This window comes from Merops nubicus, unplaced genomic scaffold, assembly GCF_000691845.1.
Source record: "Merops nubicus isolate BGI_N331 unplaced genomic scaffold, ASM69184v1 scaffold3442, whole genome shotgun sequence".
NCBI lineage: Eukaryota > Metazoa > Chordata > Aves > Coraciiformes > Meropidae > Merops > Merops nubicus.
In genome coordinates this window covers 38,724-57,780 of record NW_008595628.1, presented here as the reverse complement: position 1 = coordinate 57,780, position 19,057 = coordinate 38,724, and the positions used below count along the sequence as shown (strand labels likewise).

The window sequence follows — 19,057 nt, the reverse complement described above, 5'->3', positions numbered from 1 at the left end:
TGCTGAACCTGGGGTGAGCAAACAGCATGAACCAAAGATGAGTGCTTTTAAGGACTCCAGCTCCACTCACTGGTACAGAACATACAGTAACAAAACAACATCTACTGGGCTTCAGGAATAGTTTTCCTATTGGCTTTTATTGGCACACCCTGCCTTTTTTTTTTTTTTTTTCCAAAACAGTGATGTATTTTTTTTCCTGCAAAATTTTAAAATAAAACCCAAACTAAGTACAAATCTCTGCATTCCTGGGCCTTCAAGATAAACGATTCTCTTTTTGGCCTGGATACACGTTTCCACTTGAAAATGGAACCTGACTGGAAAAGAAACAGGAGCCGAGCCAAGTGTCGTCTGGCTTTGGGCTGCAGGAACCACTTTGGAAAAGCTGATCTGGCGCTGGGAAATGGCAGTGCTAGAGAGGTCTCCCCTTCTGCCTACCTAGGAAGGCCTCCATCCCATGGTAAGCAACTCAAATTGCCTCTCCATAGGAAAAATGACAGCATTAGAGAACATTCCCTTCTCTGCCCAACCAGGAAGCCCTCCAGCCCTCTGGAGCAACTCCAAATTGCTTCTCCACAGGAGATCAAGACCCAAGCCTGCACTCACCAGAGAAAAGCTGGAGATCATCACCAACCCATGAAGCTACATAAATGTAAACATCAAGCCCCCAGAAACAAGTTGCTCCAGAAAAGTTTTTACAGTTGTTGAAGACTGAGACTCACCACTTCTTGGATTTCAACCTCGGGGCCGGGTTGCGGGGGATGAGGAAGAGGGCTCTCATGGGATGCATGTCACAGAGAGCTGCAATTTGCAAGGATAGGCATTAAACACAGCACGGCGTCTTGCAGACCCCCTGGGCTTCCTAAGGGGAGGCTACACACCCATCTAGGGAGACTCAACTTGCCTCTGAAGCTACAAGACCTGCACGGCAGGAGGATTTGCAGTGATGACCCCGTGCAGACAAGCCCTGGCCCGGTGCTCCGGTGAGAGCTGAAGTCCCCAGCCAAGAGGGGTGTGTGTCCACCACAGCGCAGGGCAAGGGCTGGCTGGGGACACCTATGCTCCTGCTGCTGGGGGTCCTCAGCACCCTGCCAGGTGCGGCCAGCAACAGGCCAGGAGCATGGTACAGCTGCACCACATGCCACCACACTCTGATTTATTTCCTTGTGCTTACCAACACACAAGGATGGACCCAGGTCAATCTGGGAAACCTGAAAACCCACAGCAGCATGACTTGTACAGATGCAGCAGCTGAACCCAGCGTGCCACTGCCTGTGTCACCATGGAGATCAGCAGAACTCTGGCTCAGAGGACCAATATTTTACCTGCCTCCAGTCCTCTACCCCTTCCTCACTGTATTTCATTTGAGGAAACCGAGTTGGAGAGTGGTCAAGTGACACACCAGAAGTCATGCAAGGTCATGTGCCTATCCTGTCCTCTGGGCCACGACGCCCTAGCAGCTTTGTTCCCATGGTCCCTGTGAGCTCCATCTCAGCACGCCCTGGTCACTGGGGAAAACTTTTGTAGGGTGTTTCTTGGACAGAACCGAGTGCCAGCTGGTGCTCAGCAAACCCCACCACATCCCAACCCAGGGTTAATCAAAGCAGAGCAAGGCTTCTACTTACGGGGAGCACCTTCTGCCATCTCGATGGCCGTGATCCCCAAGGACCACAAGTCGCTCTGTAAAGAAAGCAGAGGGACATACATGATTCAGGGGAGCATCATCACAGCAGCAGGCATCGGGCAAGGGAGGAAGCCTGGCTCGCTCCAGCCCAGGGGAGTCAGCACTAAGAGCTGGTGTCCTCTCCATGTCCTCTCCAAGCCCCTGGGACCCACATTTTGGGAGCTCGTCTCATCCCTGCTCTGGCAGAGGGGTTGGACTAGATGATCTTTTGAGGTCCCTTCCAACCCCTATGATTCTATGATCCTCCTGCCATGTGGTGGAGCTTTAGAAGAGGGTCACAACCCCACTGTTTATCCCAAGATGTATTTAAAAATTTTCAAGGCATTTTCAGTGTGTATCTAGGTTAGACTAAAACCATGAAGTACCTTGAGATACATCAGGAGGCTCTAGTATCATGGACTGCTCACTAAATGGAAGCCTGGTGTTTTGCCAGTGGAAGGAGAAGTGAACACTTTTATTTACCCTGTTCCCAAGCCCTGCTCAGCCCACACAGTTGCTTCAGTCTCCTGAATGATTACAGCACATAGAATGCACCCATTTGGAAAACTGTTTGTACTTGTTTCACTCTTCCTTCCATTTTCTCCTTTGCAAACGGGAACATCTGCATCCCCAGCTCCCTGCCAGAAAGCAGTGGGGAGGCCCTCTCCAGCTCCTCCTCCCCACCATCACCTGAATTGCTGTGGCTGCGCCTCTGGATCTGGCAACGAGCCTCAGAGGCCAGCTTGGCTCTGTGGCCAGCAGCCGAGGCACAGACAGGACGTGTGTGGTGAGAGGACACGAGCAGCTTGGGGGTTGGCAGAAGGTGGCCAGCTCACCATTCTGGACACTGCATACAGGGCTGCTAATGAGCCACAGCCCAGCAACCATCGCTTTGCGAACAGGACCCAGGCTGGTTTTGGTGCCTTCATCTCAAGCGCAGCCTCTGACACATCTCCAGAGGGGTGGGGAGAGCTGCCTGGGATGGGAGGGTGGTGATGGCAAGGGCAGAAGCTGCAGGTGCACAAGGGACCAGAACAAGCCTGATGCTATGCAGCTGCAGCTAATGCTGGCTGGAGACCAGCTGAACTCCAGTTAGCGCAGCAAAACCAGTAAACATAAATAGGTACATCTCAGGGTGGAAGGGATGGATTCTGCCTTCCACCCTTCCTCCTGCACCTCCAGCTCTCACATCTTTCTCTCCCTTCGCCCTGCTCTCTGCCACATCCCTGCAGTCCCACTTCAGTTTTCTCTTCCCCATTTCAAGCACTACCCTTTCCAAACTGCCTTGAGCCCCTAAACCTGCAATTCAGTGAGAAGATCCCAGGAAGGCTGCTACTCCCAGCACAGAGCCCCAACAGCTCAGCCAGAGCTAGAGAACCTCTAGGGACCACAAGCACCTTCTGGCACACACCAACCAGGAAAGACAGCTTGGATTTTCAATTTCAAGGCACTTTTCCTCATTTCTAACTCAAGCTCTCCCCTAACAAATGTCATCCTTGCTACATGTCTTTGTACCTGCTTAAAAATTCTCTCTCAAATCTTATTTCCAGCCCTTTCACAGGACAGTCTCATCCATTCTTTGTTTCTGGTCAGCTGGGATTTCTGCCACATACTTAATTATTGCAGTCTTTCCACATGATTCAGCACACATGACCCCTTCCCTTTGGGTTGCCGTTGAACTCCTTCCAAATTCCTAGTGTGTCTTTCCATATTGAGGTGCCCAGTGTTATAGGCAAGATGCCAAGTGATCTTAAAGCTGGAGCAATACAGAAAAGGATTATCACCTCCTTAAGTCTCCCAGAGAAAGCAGAAAACTCAGCGGGAAGCACACATCCTATAATGATCTGGAATTCAGGTGGGTTTTTTTCCAGGAGGGGTTTTATTTTTGAGCCTGAAAAGCTTTTCAGTCCACCCAGCAGAAAGAGGCCATGCTAATATATTTGCATTGTCTTGACTTAGGAAGGGAAACAAGCTTCTTTTCCAGTCCCCCCATCTTGAGTCTAAGCTTATTGACAAGATATCTCTAAAGAAAAAAGGAAAAACAACCCGGGGAAAACGAATACATAACCTCAGCAAAGTGGGGGTCCCATTTGTTCTTTTCTGAAGAGGTTTAATTTTATGAGGAGGTATTTACTGCCATAGATCCTTCCATAGATTACACACACATCTCTTTCTGGCTAAGAAAACAGTGAGATCAGAGGCTTTTTGTCCAACAGATTAAGCCTGAAAGGATTCCTTTTTTCACCCTATAAATCTCATCTTTTGTATTCACTATTTTAAGCCAGTTGGCTAAACCTGAAAGCATCTCATTTGCATCCCTTGAAAAAAAAAATAAATTGTTATTTACATTCCTCCCCACTCCCAACATCAAAGCAAGAGCATCAGGTGCAGAGATGTGATCGGGGGTACAGAGCAATGTCCAGTGGCTCCCCCATCACTACGAGCTCTGAAAACACCCTGCAGTGAGTGTGTCAGCAGCAATCAGCCTTCTGCTCCATGTGCCCAGCCAAGGGAAAACGGCCAGTGCCAACTTCAGAGGCGCGAGCGAGCGTTTGATCCTTGGGGACAATAGAGGGATTCTGGTCCCAGGGCTTGTGCATCACTCAACGGCATAGTAAGTGCCCTAGTTATTCTGGAAAGAGGAAAAACCTCAGGGATTTCGGAGTGTGGAAAGAAGCCTATGAAGAGATCAGTCCCTTTTTAAAAGTAATAATAACAACATTTTTGTATAATATTAAATTATTATATTTTTATTATTATAATTACTATTAAGAGTGCTACAGCAGGCAGCTGTCAGTGGAGAAGTGGCAAGAGCAGCTAGTGTGGGCTCCAGCCCTGCCATCAGCAGAGCTGAGGAAAGGCCTCTTGTAACTGGTTCATCAAAGGGTATTAAGTAGCTGCAGATGAAGCTATTTGGACATGTTCTTATCATGAAGGATTTCTGTAACTGGAGTCTGAACTCAGACTGGAATGCTCCTGATGGAAAACCATCACTTGAGAAGTTGACTGGTGTGCTTCAATAGCTGCAATACCAAAGCACCGCGTGGTTACTTTAGAATCCTTCATCTCCCAAACTTTTCCCTGAGGGATCAGTAATTGCATCCCAAATGGTACCACCATGGGTGAGCTGCTGCACCATTACATTGTGGTGTCCTACCGTTAGACCAGAGGGTCTCAAAGTCCTTTTTAAACATTACTTTGTAAAGTGACCTCTCAGCACATGCATGAACAGAGGTACAGTCTGAGCTTCTTCTCCCCCCAGATTTCATGTGTCAGTGTCTTGTTCTCCTCTCTGGACACACTCAATGGACCCAAGGGGGTTTGGAGCTAGAAATTCAAGTTCTGGATTCTTCAAAAAACACAAGGAACAAAACCTCAAGGGACATTTCTACAGATGTATGCCCAGAAGCTTGCAGTAAGGCTCAAACAGGATAAGATACATGAAGTTCTCCCTGCTTTAAACATCAGGCCTCACTGTAGTTTGCATGGGCAGGTGGGACTCCTAACCCTGCTGTGTGGCATGGGGCTCTGCACCACGTTCTAACTCAGCAGCAATGTTGTGCTGCCACGATCCAAAAATAAACTTCAAACGGGCTAGAGAGGCATGGGAAAAGTAGGTCAGCCCCCCAAACGTCTGATTGTGTGGCAGCCTTCAGATCTCACTGCGAACACCAGCCTGCAGGCCAGAAGATATGATTTTGCCCTTTCTAAACCTGACCTGACTTCTCCTCAGCGTAAATAGAACAAATACAGCATGTTTGACCGTAGTATTTAAACATGCAGCACTCAAAAGCAGGCTAGCAGTAGGAAGCCTCAGTCTGACGCCTTTCTCAGCATGGGGAAAGACTTCTTCACAGTAAATTTGGATATGTCAACAGCACAACAAAGATTCGCGCTGGACCTGAACTGGCACCTCAAAATCCAGCAGCCAAAAAGCAGGAGGAGACTACACTGTTTGGCCATGTTATTTTTCAAAGCTGTGAGAATACACTGAACACCTGAGTGCTCAAGCTCATGGTACTGGGGCATAAAATCTGAGATTGTACCAAGCACCTTTGTCAGATGTTTATGATCACAACCCTCACTGCAGGCACCAGTAAGCACTGCTTTAATTCCTTCCCACTTTTATTAGTAAACATCCTAGACTTTGCAAAGATTGCACCTGTAACGACGTATAAAAGAGCACAGAGATGCTTATTTAGGTACCTTGAAGTCATAAGTGGCATCAGGATTTTCATCACAGGCAATGACCTCGGGGGCCATCCAGTAAGGCGTTCCAATGAAGGTGTTCCTCCTGCCCACCGTCCTATCCAGCTGAGCACTGACACCAAAATCCACTGTGGATCAGAGAGACAACGGGGCACCGTGAGGCCAGAGACAAACCTGAGCAACACTCTGCTGTTAAACACGGAGCTGATTCACACCGAATCCTCTGCAGGGTCAGGAGAGAAAGATGCAGCCAGAGACAGTCCTGTTTGATCTCTGCTGGGATCATCAGAGGTCAATCAAGGACAAACCTGATGATCTGATGTCCAGGTTCTGCAGAAAACTGTGTCTTTTCCTCCTTGCCAGGAGGCAATGAAAAGAAATCACAACTCCTCATACTAATGAGGAACAGGGTTAGCAACATGAATAAGCAGCAGCCTTTGTTCCACGCTTTCTCATTTGAATTAATGCCTGCCAAATATTGGTAGAAGTCTCATTTTTCTACCTAAATTTTTGCTGGAAATAGCAGAAACACAAAAAAAAAAAATAAACTTGAGGAACTAAGGGCCAAGGACAAAGGCCCATAGGGAAATGTCAAGCAGAGAGCTGCAAAATGAAGCAAAAACCGATGAAATCAAATCAGTGAGAGAATACTCTATGGTCCACTAAGTTCACTTTGTGCAACACAACGGTTGGAGATTTGCCCCAGAGAATTTCCCCTTGGAGGGGAATCTTCACCAGCACAAATCCAAACGAGCTGGTGGTGCCATCTGCTAAGCTGGGGTTTTATTCTGCTGTAAAGAGAAAGGAGAGACATGGGAAAACAAAGCTAGTACCTCACTTCACCAGTGTACGGGTTCTTCCATCACAAGCATAAATTAAAATGTTTAAAGACAGCCTTAATAACACTGGTGCTGGACAAAGAAGGTCAGCATGTCCTCTGTGCTGATCTGCTGTCTTCCATGTGATCTTCACATGAATGCTTGGTCTTCTCCAGGGTGACTAACACCACATATGAAATTTGGAGCAGTTCTTGCAAATTAGGCTCTCTCCAATGGGTTAGCTTGGAAAATAAGTTTGGATTACTTCACATTAAACTGGTTTAATGATTAACTGGTTTAAAGATTATCATCCTGTAGGACACTACTATGAACCTGTGGGGGAATAGCTTTTGATAATGTTTGGAGACGCCCACAGAGTAATTTTCAGTTTGGGGCATGAAAAAATGGGTCTTGATCGCTTAACCCTTATCTGATGGCAGAGCTGCCCAAACTACCTGTCTGAAGAGAAGCATCACTTCAAGTACATCTTTGTATGCAGAGCTTGGCCATCAACCATGAGCAGTTCACTGCACAGCACTCAGTCAACACCCAACAGCCTCAAGTTATTGAGGCTGGCAGGAGGGAAAACACAGGATAGCTCTTAGCATCCATCCGCTTTCTCCAAGTCATGTACGAGTCAGTTTGGCTGCTTCTCTCCAGCCAGCCCACTTGCTGTGTCCAAAAGCTCTACCCAACTCTTACCTAGTTTAACCTCTGCATTTTCTGTCAGCAATACATTCTGTCCCTTGATGTCTCGATGAATTACTTTGTGCTGGTGTAGATGACTCAAACCCTAGAGAATTCAGAGAAAGGTTAGAGGAGTCCAAGTTCCAAGCACATTATTTTCTGACGTTCCTCCTCATCCAATTATACTCCAGCAACAATAAAGATTCACAGTTGGGAGTTAAGCACTTGAGAACACTTCTGCTTATCACATGTTCAAAATATTGGCCTATGTCACACACAGAAGGGAGATGCTGGCAAGTGAGATGCCCACAGATGTGCTATATGTGCTGCAGAGGGTGCTCTCCATGGCAGAAGAAACACCAGTTCTACAGAGGTTAAACCCAATCTTTCAGTTCCTGCAGGAACCCTTATTTACCCAAATGCCTCTGTAGCTGCAGATATATTTCCCTCCATGTACTCCCTTGCCTTAGGGAGCCACTTATGTGGCAAAAATAAATAGAATGGTTTTGTCTCCTTTCTGTATTTCCATCATCTAGAAACTGAAGAAAACAATTCTTTTGTTGCATCAGTCCAATAAACTGGACTTTAACACACTGAAAAGCTTGTATTGAAAAAGAACTACCATGCAAATGCAAATGTTGTAACTTGCATATACCCCTAACAGAGGTATATCTCACATTAAAAGCCTGTCTCAAACGCTAAAGGAAAACTAGCTTTTCTGTTCTGCTTTTATTAGCTCACTAATTTCTTTTTTGCAACCTACTTTTTTCATTTCGTTCATTTATTATTTCAGTTTCAAAGTAGCATCCACCTATATTGTCAGATTAGGAAAAACATGGGTTACATTTTGCATTAGGTTTACACTTCACATCAAACATTCATATCTGAGGAAGAAAAAAATTTCTGCTATCACCACAGGTAGTTATTAGTCATTTTATGCTTGTTACCTTGGGACAACACTGTGGAATAGATTAGATCTGTATGGGAGCCCTTTTTTAGCCATTTATACCCATTAGAGGCACCTTTGTGTACTGGAGGCAAAGCAAAAATATCACTGAATTTCAATAAATCTTTCAACAATGTGGGATGGAGCCTCGTGTTTGAATTACAATTGGCTGTCAACATCTGAACAAAGACTGAGCAACCTTCTGCAGCACAAAGGTGGGAGCATTTCATCACCTGAAACCATACAGAGGTCACCAACCAAGTGCCCCAACGTGCAGCCAAAATGCAAGCAATGACACTCAATGGTGGCCCTGGGACATGAGTCAGTGGCTGGGTTCTGACTCACTGCCAGGGACTATATTAAGAAGTAGGCTCACAGAGCTCACACATTTAAAACAGACCCATGTAACTGTGGCATCCTTGCACTGAAAGGAGTGTCCAGACAACAACTGATTAGCTGCAGCACCAGCATCTTCTGCACATCGTGTTGGTGCGGACAATGGCATTCAGGGTCAACAGGGAAGTGCTGTGCCACCTCTGGACATCACCAGCAGCCTCAGCAGCCATGTCAGACACCTCGTTTTGGAGCACTCACTTTGTCTCCTTTTCTTTCATAGAAACAATTCAGGTTGGAAAAGACTTTTAAGATCATTGAATCCAACCATTAATCCAGCACTGCCACAGCACCCCTAACCCATGTCCCTCAGCACCACTACAAGTCTTCTAAACATCTCCAGGGATGGGGACTCCACTTCTTCCCTGGGCAGCCTATACCTTTTTGGTGAAGAAATTTTTCCTAGCATTGAATCTAAACCTTCCCTGGTGTGACTTGAGGCCATTTCCTCTCGTCTCATCACTTGAATAGCCTCTTCTACAGGTTTCCTTCATATGCCCCATATTTCCGTTTCTCTTGAACAAAACTTTGGTTCATGAAATGATAGACTTTAAGGTCAGGCAACCATTACAATCACATCATCTGACCTCAGTTGTGCAAGATGCAACCAAGCCTTTGCTGAAGCTGCCACCTCCAAGCACATGAAATTCTGACACAGCTCATTTTAAGACATTCCAGTCAAGCATTTATCTTGTGGGTATAAAAGCTGCAGCATCCTTATTAAAGCCAGCGACACGTAGATTTAATAAAATGCTGGGTGCTTTTTTGTCATGAAGACTCTTTCCACAGACTTTATTAGGCAATTGAAAATATAATTGTAATATAAAAAAAAAAATCTTTACTCTATTAATACTAAAGGAACCTACATTTTTGTTGAAGACAAAAGAGGGTTAAAAGCCAGGGAACTAACAGAGCTAAGGGGCATTTAAGAGGGTTTATATATTATGCATCACAGAAGCACATGAATCATTCATACCTACCAGCACCAAAGAGGCTCCAGCCCGTGGCAGCCACGGAGCCTGCAGAGCCAAAGGGTTTGCATGTCCCCAAGCACCACGTGTGACACTCCAGTGCACCCCGACATTTATCTCCCTCTGGACACGTACCCGTAAAATCTCTCTGCAGATGTAGGCGATCCACTCCTCCTTCAAGGTGTTCCCCTTCGTGTTCTTGATGAGGTCGGTGACAGAGCCCGCGCCACAGAACTCCATCACCAGCTGCCAAATGGGACAAAAATGTTGTTACTGCAGTGACACTGACAGCATCCCCCAGGCTCCTCGACCCCAGGGTGGACCCTGGCGCTGGCAACGCAGCTGTGAGACCACCAGGAGGTAACCTTGAACCTATCGGCTTGTAATCCATAGGGGTTTTGTCATAAAAATGAAACAAGAAAAGGCTGGAAGATGTGAAAGGCTTGTTGCTCTCCAGAAGGTTGGGGACAAGAAACAGGCATCAGACCATTGCTGAAAATCAGCAAAGGAAACGGGAAACTCTGAAATCTTAGATTCCCTGCTACATACCCTACTTCATACTTATGATCAATGTTTAGTATCAACAGCAATGCAAGCAAAACTCCACCTCTTGTGTGTAAGTTGCTCAACTCTGAGAACATGAAAGGCAACAAGACAGATGTTTGAAAGCTCTTACAACCTTAGAAACCAGCTATGCTATCTAACTTTTTTTTTTTTTTTTTTTTTTTTTTTTTTTTTTTTTTTAAAACCAGAAGGTCTTTGTTTTTAATCACCTTTTTGATCAGGAAACCTTCCTTGTGGAGAAGCTTGCCATGCAGCTCCAGGCTCTCCGGAGAGATCTAGTGTCCTACTGCTCACCTCGGTTCAAATGAGACCAGGCGCCACCACTTGTACCACTACCAAAGTTTCATAATAGCAAATATAGAAGTACAACCATCTAGCCCAGGCCCAAACTTATCTTGTCATTGAGCAACTGTGAAATAAACCTCATAAAAATAGCACAGGCTGTGTGTCTGCCTCCCAGGGACACCTCAGATCCCCAGGGCATGCCGGAGCTGTCAGTGTGCTCCAGAAAGCTAGCACAGCCCGAGTACCCAAACAGCCTCCTCCAAGAGCTGTGCAAGTGTCCCTCTCAGATGTGAAACCATGTTTTCCAGTTAGACCCGCTTGCTCCTAAAAGATACCCCCTTACAAGTTGTGCCTTGCCAGATTCTTCAATGCACATGTTTAAAGTTTCGTATCATGTGAAGCTTACATGGCATTTAATGTTCTTCAAGCAAATGACATCACTTTGTTAAAAGTATGGGCAAAGAGAAGTGAAAGGAACTGCAGAAGGGTTACCCCTAACCAAATTCCTCAAATGCAGTGACTTAAAAGACTATTCTAAGTAATCGACCACAAAATCCAGACACGGTACTGCGATAAACCTTCAGGTTAAATAAAACACTTGAGCAGACTATACCTTAGTTGGCTTTGACCATGCTCCTATCTTTAGTTTAGCTATTAAGTTTCTCTTTTCTTCCAAAACAGACAGATGAAAAATTCTTTGCATATCCCTCTTACGTCAGGAAACTGGCTTCAAGAACTGGATGTGTGACTGGCCAAGGTCTGCCCTGTGCCAAGGCAAGGAACGCTGCTGCAGTACTTGCAGCTCTTCCACCCCAGCAGGAGACTCCCAATCCAGCTGGGTCACTGCGGCACAGCCCAAGTCATGGGTTACTAACTGCTCACTGAATGGAGAACAATGGAACAACTGGTTTTCAAGTCACTTTTCCTCCTCTCCTCCCCTTTGAACGATTGACACATGGGGAGCATTAGCATCTGCACGTGTTTCTGATTAAATGAACGTTTGGTATACCATGGGAGCAAGCTTGGAGAAGAAAATCCTGGATAGCTGAGCCAGCCACAAACACTTTCCAACCCGAAAGGCTACCCTCTCCAGCCCTCTTCCATGGAAGTTCATCCACAGGCTCTCACCAGGTTTTCGAGCAGGAGGATGGGCATGCTACACTATGCATGGCAATCACAACGCTTAAAAGAAGACAGAAGAAAGCCCGTTAAAAGTCCAGAGTATATTCATTAATGTGCCAGATTATCTTTATGGAGCTGGCAGTTCACTCAGTCCTCTACCCTGTCCTTGATTTCCACAGAGCAAAGATTAATTTCGAACCAGACGGTGAATGATATGGCCGCCTGCTGATGTATCCCAAATCTGTAACTGTGAAATCTCCTGGATGGAAAGAGAGACTCACAGGGGGAGTGAACCCAACTCAGCTTTTTAAGAGCTGCACTGTCCCATAACATCTATAGGAGACTATCCAGCACCAGCAGAGCTCTGGCAGCACGGGGAGGCTCCAGGTCCAGCTGGGCAGGGGCCAAGGGGGCTCAGTGGAACGGGAGGAAAGCTGGTTGCTGTGATACTGAGAACCCTTATGCTTTTATAGCTTCCTTTGTTCCTCAGATGGAAGGATGCTGCTACAGAAGTCCCAACTACAGTTCCTACAATGCCGATTCCAAGGAGAGGAAACACAGTCGATGGCTACGGAGTCACACCAACAGGCCAGGTGAGACCTCACCCTCAGCACCACATGTCCTGCTGGCTGATGGAGCCCAAGAATGACAACTGCACGCTGCAGCAGGTCTTCTCAGAGGACCTGAGGACCTGTTCAGCCAGACAGGGGATGGATGGCTATGGGATATGAGTGTATGAGTACCAGAGCGGGAGAAGAACAAGGTAGATACCGGCACAACATCAACAGATCAACACCTTATGGGTATATTTAAGTTGGAAACCAACAGACAGCCTTCCAGGAGAAAAGGGAAGAAAAGTTCCAGCTGATTTTAGGACAGAGCTTAGTATACTCAGGAAAGGCTTCAAGTGGCACTAATGCTCAAGCACTTTCTTACCAGCCCTGTGTCTCTAGGTGAGTGCTTTGCCCTGCACACACTTGCCTCATTACACTGCGTCGCTAAAGGATGAAGCTATGATGGGGTGAGACAATAAACTTGAAATGCAGACTGAACTTTTATTAAACATAATTAGAATTATCATAAAGATGGGCTAAAGGTAAGATTACCTTCTGAAATTTAATTTGCAAGGCCATTTATTGAGGAAGTATTTTTAAATACAGTTCATTTAGCATTTACTTAGCTCTTCCTATCAGAGTGACAGCAAACTTCATGAGCAAGGTAAATTCAGAAGCAGCAGCTGGGAACCTCTGTGTCCTGTTGTCTGAAAAATCTGTTGTTCAAAGTGCCTTCACAGCCTCCACATCAACCACCACTTTCCTCATCTGGGAATGGCCATAAGTCCTCTGCTCCCATTGCTGCTGTACACTACCTGGAAGGGCTCAAACCTGAGCAGCCCCAGTACAGAAACCCCAATCCAGTTGACCATGAACTGCTCCAGCTTGGCCAGAAGAACCTTCCAAGATCTTCCAGCTCCTTTATTCTGCAAGCCAAATCCTTCCATGTCCCTGTTCCTCACCCCATGAACACTGTGAATTCTCTCTTACAGAAAACAAGCACACAACACCCCCAGGCTGAACGCTGCTGGAAATCCTTCTTCTTGCTGCGTGTGAAAAAAGGACCTGGGTGTAACTCAGTTCTGTATGCCCAGGCCACACAAGTCTCCCATCTCATCCCATCCCATCCCACCTCGTAGTCTAGCTCCCTGGCAAAAGGGTCCTTTATCAAAACCACTGTGGCATCTGGAACCAGTGACAGAGCATTAAACCCATGTTCTGCAACAGGCTGTCCAGAGCAGTGGTGGAGTCCCCATCCTCCGGGGTTTAAAAGATGTGTTGATGTGATCTCACAGGCCCCCTCCAACCAAAACGATGCTACGACGCTATCTGTGGGCTGCCCAGCACGGCAGGACTTCTCCATTCGTGGCTCCAGCACACCATGAATGGCAGAGGCAGACGACAGAGACCCAGCTGAGTGGGACCCCGCTGCCCTGCGGATCTGTGCAGTGTGCCTGTGGATGGGAATGAAGCAGAGAGCCTGCAGCTACTGAGGTGGGTGGCCTGCTAGGGAGGGGGTCTTTCCTTAGGGATAGGGTCACCTTCCCCATCAAGCTGACACTTCCCAACGAATGCCCCACCTCCCACTACAAAAAAAACCCCAAAATATCTCAAAACAACACCCCTGTTTATGTGCAGCCTGGTAACCTATACCTTACATCTGAGATGAGCAAGGGGAATTTAACGAGTTTAACTCTGAGAAGCAGCAGTTAACTGACTAACTGGGTCCTCACCATCCCCTGGGTCATTTCCCCACTTTCTGCAGCTCACCTTCTCTTTGCCCTCTCACACCCCAGGCTACTCAGCCAGGACCCCTTCTCTCAGCTGCAGAGGGGCACAATCCCTCCCAAAAGTTCACAGCACCCCCAGAAAGCAACACTTCATCCAACACAAGAATAAACCTACCTCCTATTTGTTAATAATTTTTAAATGTTCCATAAAGGTTCCTATGACTTTTTCTCCTATTTTTTAATTAATGGATCAGATTTGCGATGCACATCTCCATTGCCACCTGCTAAAATATCCCCCATGCAGCTCTTGAACTTCAGGAAAACTCTGTTCTTCAGTAACCTCATCTTTTGGGGTGAGTGGCTGCTATCGAGTGGAGCAGCAGCACTGAGAGACCTGCTCATCACCACGGCAGAAGCAATGACAATACTTCATGTCAGAAGCCTGCCACGCTTCTGAGAGATCTTAATCTCCACTGAAAGAGCTCCCTGGTTTTTATTTCCGTATCAGCCTCCTGGATGTCGATAAAAAGAATTACTTGGGCATTATCAGAAACCGTTTTATTCCAACAAAGGCCCAATGAAATATAAACAAGCCTTTATCTGTGTGGCAAGACTGATAGAGTTCGTGCAAGCACTAATTCAATCAGATCCTGAAACAAGAGCTATTTAACCCAGGACACCAGCACACCTCTGCTCCACAGCCAGGGAGCTTCCTCATGAACACTTCCACCAGCCCCACCACGGGGCACAGACTTAAAAAACCCCTCACAGCCCAGCCCTCCTCAGTGCAAGAAAAGCAGCTTCTGCAAAATATTTTTTTCACTCTTATGAGAAAGGTCCCAAAATTGAAAGGAGATGGAGTGTTCTGGAAGGGAGGTTAGATTAGCTAGTCTGCCTTTACCAGGGTCAAGAGCCAAGCAGCATGGTTGGGTGATGAACACCTCCTCCCCTTGCACGGCTGGGTGATCCACCAGGGACAAAACAGGTTCTCCTCCTGCCTTTGGGCATCTGGAGTCGATATGGAATGCACAGCATCTTCTGCTGTTGCCTGAGGGGGAGGACTGGTGAAAGAGCTTCTCAATCCAAGGAGTTTTCTACTGAGCTTCACTGTTTGAAAGTTTGGGCAGCTCTGGATAGGCAAATCACTTCAAACCCATTATTTAATGAACACTTGTGTATGCTGAGAGCTCTTTACACTGGAGCTGGAGGAAACAAACCCCAAGCCTCTTCCCTGGTCAGACAATGCCAACTCCAGATCCAAGCAATATAAAGGCACCAAGCAGAGCCCAGCTCCAGGGAGGGCTTTGGCACACAGTTGTTGAAGGCTCCCACACTCCGCCCAGGCACTCCAGCAGCACATGGGGAAATACTGTGGGTTGGTTTTCTGTTTTAGTTTTTTTTAAAAAAAAAAAAAATATTTGTAAACAGATAATAAACCAGCTAAAGCCAAATGGACCTTCACAGGATGAAACGGCATTTCTCAAATTGACAGCTTTCTCCTCGCTGAATCCCAGGCCAGTGGCAAAGAATGTGTTTTTTTAAAGAGTTCCCACCAAAAATAACCCCAGCACCCAAGTAAGAAAAGGCCCTGGAGTCCAAGCTCCCAGGTCTTCCCAATAATCCAGCATACCAGAAAGTCTTGGGTAACAAAGGGGTGCAGAAGGCTGTCAGCTCCATTTTTGTCCCAGGTGACATGAAGGAATGTCCTCCAAATTCCCCCTGGTTCTCTTTGCAGGGGCAAACAGCTGAAGGCACTAAACCTTTTGCTAAAATAAAGCCTAGATTATATGGAAACTCAAGGACAGAGCGTTCTGCTGCTCTTCAGCAATGCCATGGCCTCCCTGATGAATCATGGATATTTGTTACCCCTGAAAAATTAGGCTCTAGCAATCTTGTTCAGGCACAGAAATACTTTGGAAACCACCCATGTATAACCCAGAACTGACTGGATTTACAGGAGAGTGAGGAATAAACACTATTTAGACCACAGGACAACATCCAGGTTGTTATATTTAAGATAGCTCAAGTGTAGACTCTTCAACGCTGCCCTATGGAATGCACAGTCTCCAAATGCTGACCAGACCCTCCCAGGCTGTTGCTCCACAGGCTGAGATCAGCATAGCTGAGCTCAGAATACAGCAGAGTAACTTCAGGTCATTTTTCACCCCCCTTCCAGCAGTGCCCAGAGCCCCAGCCTGCAGTGCCTGCTGCCCCGCCTGACCCCAGGGAGGAGCTGGGCTCCGAGGCTCCGGCTGTCTCGAGACAGGCGCTGGATTTCAGCTCCATCCTCCGTGGTCTGGGAATGCCAAATCAATAACCAAGAAGCCACCGAGAAGGGACACAGCGGGAGAAGGCAGGCAAGGATTTATGGAGAGGCAAAGCAGCTCGGAGCCCTGGAGCAACATGAAGTGTCTTCAGTAAAAAAAGGCTGAGCAGCCACAGAGCTCCCTGCCCTCCCTCTGCCATCCCCATCCTCTTCATCCTCCTGCACTGGCTCTGTGAAGCATTCAGCATGAGAGGCAGCCCCATGAACCTCATGCAGGATTCCCGGCAGGAATCACACGCACCCAGCATTCCCCCCACCCCCAGCCTCCATCTTCCCAGTAAAGCTCCCAGCTCCCTCCAACTGTTTTTCTTGGTGCATTTGTTTTCATAGGACGGAATCATTTCCAATTGAATAGTGTAACAAAGATGCTATTAATGACAATTCAGAATAAAAACGGTTTTTATCATCAGCCTGCATAGATTTTATGGGAAAACACAGAAGCATTCTGCAGTGCAGGAAGAGCCTTTTCAAAGACATGACTTTGAAAAAGATGGATGCAAAATAAGGCTTTTTGTGTGATACAGGTCGTGGTAAAAAGACAACATGGAGTAAATAATTTGTGTTAAAAGCCTGTTATTTTAAAGAAAAGAAAGCAACTTACCCAGAGCTGATCATCCATTCCTGGTGGGTTCTTTTTAATAAAAGCACCATAATACGTAGCAATATTTCGGTGGTGAGAATACTTCTTCAGCATGTTAATTTCTTGTTTGATCTCTTCCTCTTCATCCTGGGATGAGGCAGAAAAAAAAGAAAAACAAAACCAGAGGCACTAAAAGACTGCACTTCACAGGCACAGCTTATCCCATCACTGCCTGCTAGGTAGCTATGATAAGACTCACATAATATTAGGGTCACCCATGGTTGAGAAGCCACCACATGGGGTATTCAATAAGGTATGGAAAAGCAGAAGAGAGCAGAAGTCTGGTTTGGGTTTTTTTTAGAGCACTGGCTTCAAAAATTTGCATATTATATATTAAAACAAAACAAAACAAACAAACAAACAAAAAAAATACCCAAAAACAAACAAAAAAAAACCAACCACCAAAGTGGTTTAATATAGTTAAAAGCAGCTTAAGGGGAAAATAATTAAATAGCCAAATAACACATTCCATGCCAAATATCTGATTTACTGCCTTGGATGCTCAGAGACCCTATCTAAGGGCCCTGCTCTAGAAGGAAAAGGTTTGGATCAGTGACATCTCCTTAAAGGTAGGGCTGAAAAATATTAGTTATTGTGTATAACCAGGTCTGGGCTACTTTTCTCTGACAACTTTTCTTGGCTATTTTAAAACCACCGAAGTAAGTGTGGACTCAGATTTAAGCTTTTGTTTGGCCTTGAAGTCATATTATGATTTTTCAGGTTAAAACTGTTGTAACCTCAGATTTCATCCCATGGGAACCCACTGCTATTTATGTCTTGGTGTATTTGGTGGGTCTGCACATTCCCTTCGAGCCTCCTTCACACAAGAATCAGATAGCCAGCACTTGTAGCAATTCCAAGTAGTCAGAAACAAATCTCATTCACATTGACAGACTAATTTCCATGCATCGTTTCACCTGGTAGCACAAAAAAAAAAAAACTGGGTGAAGGTCCTGTAGATGTTAACACCACACCATATAGGGTATTTCCAGGCCAGCTGACTGCTTTCACAGTGAGCCAGTTCTGTATGTGCTGAACTCCTAAAAGCTAATTAAAAACATTAATTCCAAAAAATAAGGTGGGTAGATTGCGACTGAGTCCTAAATTTTGAAATGTGTTATTCCAGTTGAAAAAAAAAAAAAAAACCAAAAACAACCACACCAAAACAGACTCTTACTCCCAAACCTAGCATTGCTTATGTAGGCAGGGATTTTGGGAGGTTTAACACTGCACTTAAAAATAAAAATATTCAAGAAAAATCACTTTCATATCATCCTCCTAAATGCATCTGTTTAGGTTTTTAGGGATCACAGCAATTACAATCATTTTTTCTCTTGTGTCCGCTGGGGAATGGTGAAACCATTCTTTTCCCTAAATCTTGTTATTCATTTACTTACTTGCACATTCTTGGTTCTCTTAATCTAAGTTTTAAAACAGCCACGTTTCTAAGGCCAGGGTGGTGCATTTTTTCCTCTTTATCAGTTTGATGCACAGAAGTAATTTAACTTGCCTAGTCAAGTTATTAATCACAATACCTGCACATCACTTTGGTGAACAAAAGCTTTTTGGTAAAAAAAAATGGATTTGGAAAAACTGAAATGTGTTATGAATACACAACCCTGTTGCTACAGTTTTCCTCAGATTTTATTAGCACATTCAAAAGAGCCACTGCTGGAACTGAACTCTCCCACATTTATTCTCCTCTCACACATTTATTAAAACCAGAACCTCTTCATGAGACGTTTCACATTAAGGCAAACGGGATTTTCTTCCCAGGAGCACAAAACCTTCCACCAGTCCCCACAGATTATTGCACCCCGGCCCCTTTCCCCTCTTATCTGGAACCGAAGGATGCAGGAAGAGGAGGAGGAGGAGGAGGATACGTTACCCCGGTGACGTCCATAACCTTAATAGCAGCAAGCTGGCCTGTTTTAACATGACGACCCTGTAAAAAAGAAGGGAGAAGTTTGGTTTGGTTTGGTTTGCTCAGTGGCAATGTTTTCCTCACGGCGAACAATATCCTTAAACAATATCCTCATCCTGGCAGCATCCACACGTTTGGGTTTTTTTTGCTTTTCAAGAGCATCTTCACAGCAGCCATGATGGGAAAGCAATTCCCTCCCCTTCCTCCTGCCATTACAATTAATTAGTA

General features: G+C 45.8%; 1 protein-coding gene across 1 annotated transcript in view; it reads right to left on the bottom strand.

The window, feature by feature from the left end:
* TNIK (TRAF2 and NCK interacting kinase) overlaps positions 1 to 18,850 on the bottom strand; it is a gene marked incomplete at its 5' end in the record, with an annotated part of 74,660 nt that extends 55,810 nt beyond the window's left edge. Inside the window, 7 exons of the mRNA XM_008936123.1 lie at positions 720 to 798; positions 1,623 to 1,677; positions 5,867 to 5,997; positions 7,390 to 7,480; positions 9,820 to 9,930; positions 16,867 to 16,992; positions 18,794 to 18,850. Coding sequence (XP_008934371.1) covers positions 720 to 798; positions 1,623 to 1,677; positions 5,867 to 5,997; positions 7,390 to 7,480; positions 9,820 to 9,930; positions 16,867 to 16,992; positions 18,794 to 18,850 — 650 coding nt within the window. The remainder of the gene's footprint in view (positions 1 to 719; positions 799 to 1,622; positions 1,678 to 5,866; positions 5,998 to 7,389; positions 7,481 to 9,819; positions 9,931 to 16,866; positions 16,993 to 18,793) is intronic.
* Between the last annotated feature and the right edge of the window lie 207 nt (positions 18,851 to 19,057).